Source organism: Botrytis deweyae (assembly GCF_014898535.1).
Source record: "Botrytis deweyae strain B1 chromosome Unknown BDEW_002, whole genome shotgun sequence".
In the NCBI taxonomy this organism is placed as follows: Eukaryota; Fungi; Ascomycota; class Leotiomycetes; order Helotiales; family Sclerotiniaceae; genus Botrytis; species Botrytis deweyae.
Window position 1 is genome coordinate 573,295 of NW_024066209.1, and position 7,336 is coordinate 580,630.

The following is a 7,336-nucleotide window of genomic DNA, read 5'->3' on the forward strand; positions in this document are numbered from 1 at the left end:
TGCATACCTCCTCGTACAGTATTAGAGAAGAAGTACGAGTACTGGTTTAGGGTTGCGATAAGAGATTTGCTTCCTGACTTTCTACCCATCCCATCTCACCCATTTTACCATCTTACCATTCTACCCATTCTCGAAATTCTCTACGAGCAGATTCTCCAAATTCTCCAAATTCTCCAACATTCCTTTCAAGATAATCAATCATACTTCCAATAACCATCTTCCTTTTCCACATTCGACTTTGAAGCTTCTCTTTCATTCCCATATCCCAAAATCTCTATTACATCATCTTGTAATTAAAAGAGGTTCTATTAATCCGAAGCTTTGGTACCTACCGAGTTAACAAATTTTACCTTTTACCTACCTCGAAACAGCTCCTCAAAAACCTCCACATCAACCATTTCCTCGAGTCGAACTCAATACAATATTGCTGTTCACACCACAACGTTTTTCAGCACATAAGATCTTTGAGTTGGAAGCTTCTCAATCAATACAAAACGATGTCTAGTGTTAAAACCAGACGACAAACAGCTGCCGCTTCTACACCATCAACTCCCACGCCCGCAGCTCGTGAACAAGTCATCATGAATGGCAATGGTAATGGTTCGGCACACAAGTCTGAAGAGGCTGTGTATGTTAAGGAAAACATCTTTCTCTTCTGGCCCAATGTTATCGGTAAGCTTCCTCAAATCTATATGCGAATGGAATGGCGCATGCTAATCCTTCATAGGATACTTTCGAATCGTTCTCGCATTGGTATCACTATACTATATGCCCCTTCATCCACGTACCTGCACTCTTCTCTACAGTATCTCCTGCCTTCTCGATGCTCTCGATGGATATGCTGCCCGCTACTTTGAACAATCTACAAAATTTGGTGCGGTATTGGATATGGTGACCGATCGTTGTACCACCGCCTGTTTGCTGGTCTTTCTTTCTTCCGCCTGGCCTCGATGGGCTCTGCTTTTCCAAGGACTCATCTCGTTGGATTTGGCTAGTCATTACATTCACATGTATGCGACTCTTGTTATGGGAGGAGGAGATACCAGTCATAAGCAAGTCGACAAATCTCGCAGTTGGATTTTGAACTTGTATTACACAAACAAGGTATGTACATCTGTGTATGAATCTCGACGATGTAAACTAACAAAAGATGATAGACTGTCCTCTTCCTCTTCTGTGCTCTTAACGAAATTTTCTTCATCGCCCTCTACCTCCTTTCCTTCTCCTCTCCTCTGCTCTCACCATCTCTCCTCCAAGTTACCAACAATGGCGAAGCAGCAAGCACACTCGTTCCCGGAAGCCCCTCCAATCCATCTGCCGCATCCCTCTTCGCTAATCCCTACAGCGCCGGCGCATTGGAACTCGCACGCGCAAATAAGATGGATTCCACCTGGCCATGGATCATTGCCGGAATCTCATTCCCCATCATGGCAGGAAAACAAATCATCAATGTCGTACAATTGGTCAAAGCTAGTCGATGGTTGGCCGAGGGAGACATTCAAATGAGGAGAGCAGCTGGATTACCAAGACAGATAAAGGAGAAATGATTGACCTTGCGAAAGGAGATCTTTTCTTCTTTTCTCAATCTTTGTTATAGATTTATTCTGTTCGAGTCTCTCCGACTCATTTGTGTATTGTTTCGACTTTTCAAGGTCCCCTTTGCACAAATCTACACTTCGCATGTGTAGTTGTATCAGATATTTTGGCTCATGTATAGTGCCAGGTTTTTGCATCCATTCATCTATTTGATTGACTGTTTGTTCATTCATTCGTTATATTTATTTTGATATTATACAAATAGGGAGCATAGGTAGAATAGGAAATGGCGTCGGGATTCATTTGCAGCCATCTAAGTCTTATATGATTGATAGGCGTGTGAAGTTGGGTCTGTAATGGGAATTGAATTCTATTCAATATAATGATAATATTCGACTGATTTTGGATTGTTCAATGTATGTATGTATGTACGTACGTGTGTGAGAATAAGTATGGTGGATTCAGATATTTATGTGAAGTGATTGACAATGTATGTATGGATGATTGTAGTAAAGTAAAGAAGGTGGGAAAAGAAATTGTGAGACATGCATATATGCATGCAGAGATACTCTAGGTGAATCAATTGATGTATATAGGGTATGGTATGGTAGGACTTGGGAGTTGTGAGCGTTGGATTCTTGAGTGTGTGATGGGGGAAATGGATGGATTGGTGGATGGATTGGTAGATGGATTGGTAGATGGATTGATGGATGGATGGATTGTGAAGAAACGGTGAACGGTGAATGGTATGTATATATGTATGTATGTATGTGTAATGTTTATCTATTGGTGTTTATTGGTGTTTGGATGGATGGATAGATGGATAGATGGAGTATTTGGATGGAGTCTGGACTTGAGATTGTGGTCGCGTGAGAGGTTTGGGATTTGGGATTTGGGTGTGATGGGGTGTGATGGATGGATGGATGGATGGATGGATATGGAGATATGTGTGGAGGGAGGTGTATGAGTAGAAGTATGTTTTTTGGATTTGATATTTGAGGATTGATTTTTGGATTTGATATTTGAGGATTGATATTTGGATTTGTTTATTATATCAAATAGAATGGGATGAGATGGGATGAGATGAAATGAGATGAGATGAGGTGAAATAGGATAAGATAGTATATATATCTATCATAGTATTATACTAACTAAATAACTAGATGACTAGATGACTAAGTGATTAAGTGATTAAGTGATTACTAGGCTAGGTAAGTAAACCGGATATCTGATTTAGGAAAGACGAGAAAGGGAAATGTGATGTGTGGAAGAATAATGTATGGAAGAGAGAGGTAGATGAGTAGATGGAAATGTGGATGGATGGAGATGGAGATATAGATGGAAATACCTACTAGATAGAATACATATATACCCAGATCTGATATCTTATTTCTGTTACTCGAATACATCCAATTCCTCACGTGTCCTAATTGTAGAATGTGGAATTGAGTTGAGAGGGATTCGAAAAGTCGAAAGGGGTTGATATATACAGGGCTAGGATTGAATTATCTGGTATCGCTCATCCTGGTCTCGTAACCTTATCGTAGGGAATATTGAATGGAATGAATAGAGATGAATAGAATGATTGATTGAGTGATTGATTAATTGAGTGATTGATTGATTGATCAATTGAATTGAATGAGTAAATGATTAATAAGGTTTTACTATTATTCTTTACATAGATACGATACCTAGGTAAATTATTATCGTTTGCCTAGGTAGTTACCTATTCAAGTAGCTGGAGATATCTGAGCCCCTCAGTTTATAGGTGTTTCTTTTACTTTTATAATTATTCTAATATACATGTATATAATAGATATACAATAGATATATAATGTGTAATACTGATATACAATATACTACCGGTATATATACTCGAGATAGATTTCCATGTGAAATTACAAACTTCATGAGTTGTTCGATGTCACATGTGACCTTCTCCCCCAGTCATACATAGATATCTACTATCTACCTTCTATCTACCTTCCTACCTACTCACTCATACATAATCCCCTGGTCATGGCGGGGATTTACTTTTGGAACTTGAATCCTCCAAAAACTACATTCGCACGTGATTCGGTATTCTATCCATCGATTCACTTATACCTATCTTTTCCACAATTCAATACCACGTACTTATGAGCCAGATATTCATTCCATTTCCTTCCTCTCTCTCTCTCCATCAAACTTCACTCCACTCACAACCTCGACTCCACTCATTCTTGAACATTTTCGCTTCTAGAACGAAGAAACCAAGGATTCAATCCTCCCCACCCCTCTCTTCCCCTCCCCACTCAAACTCACTCAATCCAATCAACTTTCCTCCTTAGACCGACTTATGTCAGTCCTCTGCAATTCTTCATTCTCCCTAGTACCGACTGGGTATCCTCGATATCCTATCTCTTACCATACTTCCCATCTCAAACCCAAAATTCCTACTTAGTATGCAATGCCATTCACGAGCTGGATAAATAGACCAGGGCCATAATAAAATCTACTACCTAGGTAATACATGACAACCACAAAACCACTACAACACACCTCACCCATCACCCATTTAACTTTCCATCACAACCTCAATCTGTTCAATCCGTTCAATCTTTTCTCTTGAACTCTGGTATGCATCGATATAGTAACAAAATTAGGCATTCATCATTTCCATTTCTTCCTCCTACTACTCAATTCCCTTCAAAATCATGTCAGCTACGTCACCCCCACCACGAACTCGATTCGATCCCACTCCGATTGAGGAGACGGTGAAGAAAGTGAGAAAGTTTGCCGTCGAACCCGTCGAAACTACGACGAGAAGTAATAAGAAAGAAAATGTAGAGCAAGTCGAGAATGCCATAGAAAAGAAGGACTTTGCCGCTGCCCCGCCCAAGAGACGCTTCCTGCCCGAACCCGTGGAAACGACGCAAAAGTCAAGCAAAGCAAAAGCACCAAGTCCTCTGCCAACTCCAGAGCTTGCTCCCGAGTCCAAATCACAAGCTCCAGCTGCCGCAGATTCATCGGCCCCGAGAAGAAGGTTCACACCTCAATTAATAGAAACGTCAAAGAGGTTCAAGAGATCTACCACTCCTGGCCCGGCTACCTTACCTACTGATAAGACTGATATCACACCGGTATGCTTTGCTGTTGACTTCCCTCTAATTACTCGGTATCTAATGTTTCTAGGGTACAAATCATATCTATGCGGAGAAAAAACGAAAATATATACGTCCGATGCCAGTCCCCTTAGCACCCGACAACACGCCAGTTTCTTCTTCTGCAGATATCCATTCTTCCATTCCACTTTCACTACCGCGTCGACAACCCTCAATGCGCCCTCACAATAATACTAGAAAAAGCACGCGATCGAATTCGTATCAACCAGAATTAGACCCTATAGACTCGGATGAGAATTCACAAGAGAATTCCGAGAACGAGGATGAAGATGCCGAGTCTACACCGTCTTTATCTGACTCGCTGGGATCTTCGGAAGATTCCATGTTAAAGATGCAAATGGCACGAACGCGAGAAAGTTGTGATGAGAGATTTGCGGGTTATCTCCTGGCACTAGCTGCTAAAGCTGCCGAGAAACAACTCATGGAACAAGCATTAGCGGCATTCCCCAACGAGTCTGCTTACGAAATTGTAGAACATTTCTACGATAGGGAGATCGACACAGCTTCTGAAGAAGATTCCGTGGAAGGTGTAGGCATGTTGGTGGATGATGCACATATTCAGGAACTTCGTAGAAATTCTGCAGAGGTTGGGTGGGCAGCGAAAGAAATGCAACAACATCAGGAGAATTTGAATCGGTTGAGAGAAGAGGAGACCAATAAGAAGGTAGCTGAGGAAGCCACCGCCCCAACATTTCACGATCCTTTTTGGACAAATGGAATGACGGATAAAACTCGACCAAGTGGTACTCCTCAAGATAAACAAAAGGAAGCTGAATTGGTTCGAATGCGTAACGCAGCCTCTCCTCCAATGCTTGGTGGTGATTTAGTCTTTCGCATGTGTCCTTCTCCAAAGGCGACAAAATTCGAATCCGATCAACGACATGACGTACAACCACATCGAGTCGAAGATGGAGGTGGTTTATGGGGTGGTTATTGTGTTGCCGAGGAAAATGAACAATATCTCAGTCCGGATGTTGTCAAGAGACCACAAATGATTGCAACCCCGCATATAGAAATGGATGATCCGTTTTCTTCCGCGTTTTCAAATGCAGCGCCAAATGTTCCTGCCAAATCATCGGAAAGAAACAAGGGGGGTGTTCATATGCTAAGTGGACTCGATGATAGGTTAAAAGCCGAGGTTGCGAGGTCAAAATCAGAAGATATGTTGTTGGAGGAGTTTGATGATACGTTTGTTACACAAGTTTACAATTACCTTTCCCTCGGATATCCATCTTTAGCTCGACAATATGACGAAGAATTAGCAAAAATTTCTCAAATTCCAGAAGAAGAATTGAGAGTAGATGACAAGAGTCAGAATATCAAAGGACATATTGGTTTAGTGGCAGTTGATGGTCACGTAGAAGAGAAGAAAGGAAAATCTATTAATGGGGAAAGAAGTGAAGGGGGCTATGGTGCTAGATGGAAAGCGTTACGAATATATATTCTGGAATGGGCGAGACAACATCCTTCCATGTCAAATGGTGCATCGTCACCTAGTGCTTGGGGTGTAAGAGCTAGAAGAGGTAGTTGGGCGATATGATTTATTTTTTATATCGTACGAAATCTGGGTTAGGGGTATGAATTTCGTTATTCTTTAACGAAGAGAATTAAAGTAGTTTGCGAAAGCAAGACAAAGTAGAACGTTGGGCAAAGGCGTTAAGGGAATGTTTTCTTTTTCGTTGCGTATATATATTTATGAGACAAACGGCAGCCTTGGGATATTTGTTTATTGAGATAGGTTGAGGTATAAGGAAGGGAAGGGAAGGGGAGGGAAGGGCATGGAATATTTATTGTTAGTAAATTACGAGTAGTAGATTTTGGGGGATTGGTGATGGGGAATGAAAGGGAAGGAAAGGTTAGGAAAAAGTGGTTCCTTTTTTATGATGCGTTGATTGTTTGTATATGATATTGTGAGGTGTATGAGGGGGGTGTATTAGGAGTGGTTGTATAAGGGGGTGAGTTGATTAGGGGGTGAGTTGTATTAGGCGGGGAGTTGTATAAGGAGGAGTGAGTGAGAGAATGGTAAAGGCATGAATGATTAAAAGGATGGGGAGATGAATAGATATATATGGGTGAGATGGGTGGGTTATATATTTATAGAATGATAGGTTTATGGTAATTTTTTCTTTCTTTTTTGTTTTTCTGTAATGATTTTGTGAGTATGTGAGTGAGTGTGTGAGTGTATGAGTGTATGAGTGTGTGAGTATATGAGTATGTGAGTATGAGTGTGTGGTTTTGTGATGGTGTTGTGATGGGATGGGAGACAGGGTGAGGATGGGGGATAGAGTGTGAAAGTAGAGGAGAGAAGAGGTGAGATATGTGAGGCGTAGTTAGTTGATCGGCTATAATGTGTGATTGATGAGATGATGGGATCATTGAATGTTTGAGGATGAAGATGTAGATGTGGATGTAGATGTGGATGTAGATGTAGATGTAGATGTAGATGTAGATGTAGATGTAGATATAGATGTGAATGTAGATGTAGATGTAGACGTAGATGTAGATGTAGATGTAGATGTAGATGTAGATGTAGATGTAGATGTAGATGTAGATTGTAGATGGTGTGTGTTGAGGATGAAAATCAGTGGTGATTTCTGGAGAGGTGATGGGTGATGGGTGATGAGATGGTTGGATGT

At 41.0% G+C, this 7,336-nt stretch overlaps 2 protein-coding genes across 2 annotated transcripts; both read left to right on the forward strand.

The window, feature by feature from the left end:
• Window positions 1-497: 497 nt before the first annotated feature.
• EAE98_000880 (uncharacterized protein) lies at window positions 498-1,547 on the forward strand (the record flags this gene model as incomplete). Its single annotated transcript, XM_038948497.1, has 3 exons — window positions 498-672; window positions 728-1,104; window positions 1,158-1,547. The coding sequence occupies 3 exons, from the start codon at window positions 498-500 to the stop codon at window positions 1,545-1,547; spliced, it is 942 nt and encodes a 313-aa protein (XP_038814763.1).
• Window positions 1,548-4,232: 2,685 nt separating this feature from the next.
• On the forward strand, window positions 4,233-6,240 carry EAE98_000881 (uncharacterized protein; the record flags this gene model as incomplete). The annotated part of the gene is made up of 2 exons (XM_038948498.1): window positions 4,233-4,658; window positions 4,711-6,240. The coding sequence occupies 2 exons, from the start codon at window positions 4,233-4,235 to the stop codon at window positions 6,238-6,240; spliced, it is 1,956 nt and encodes a 651-aa protein (XP_038814764.1).
• Between the last annotated feature and the right edge of the window lie 1,096 nt (window positions 6,241-7,336).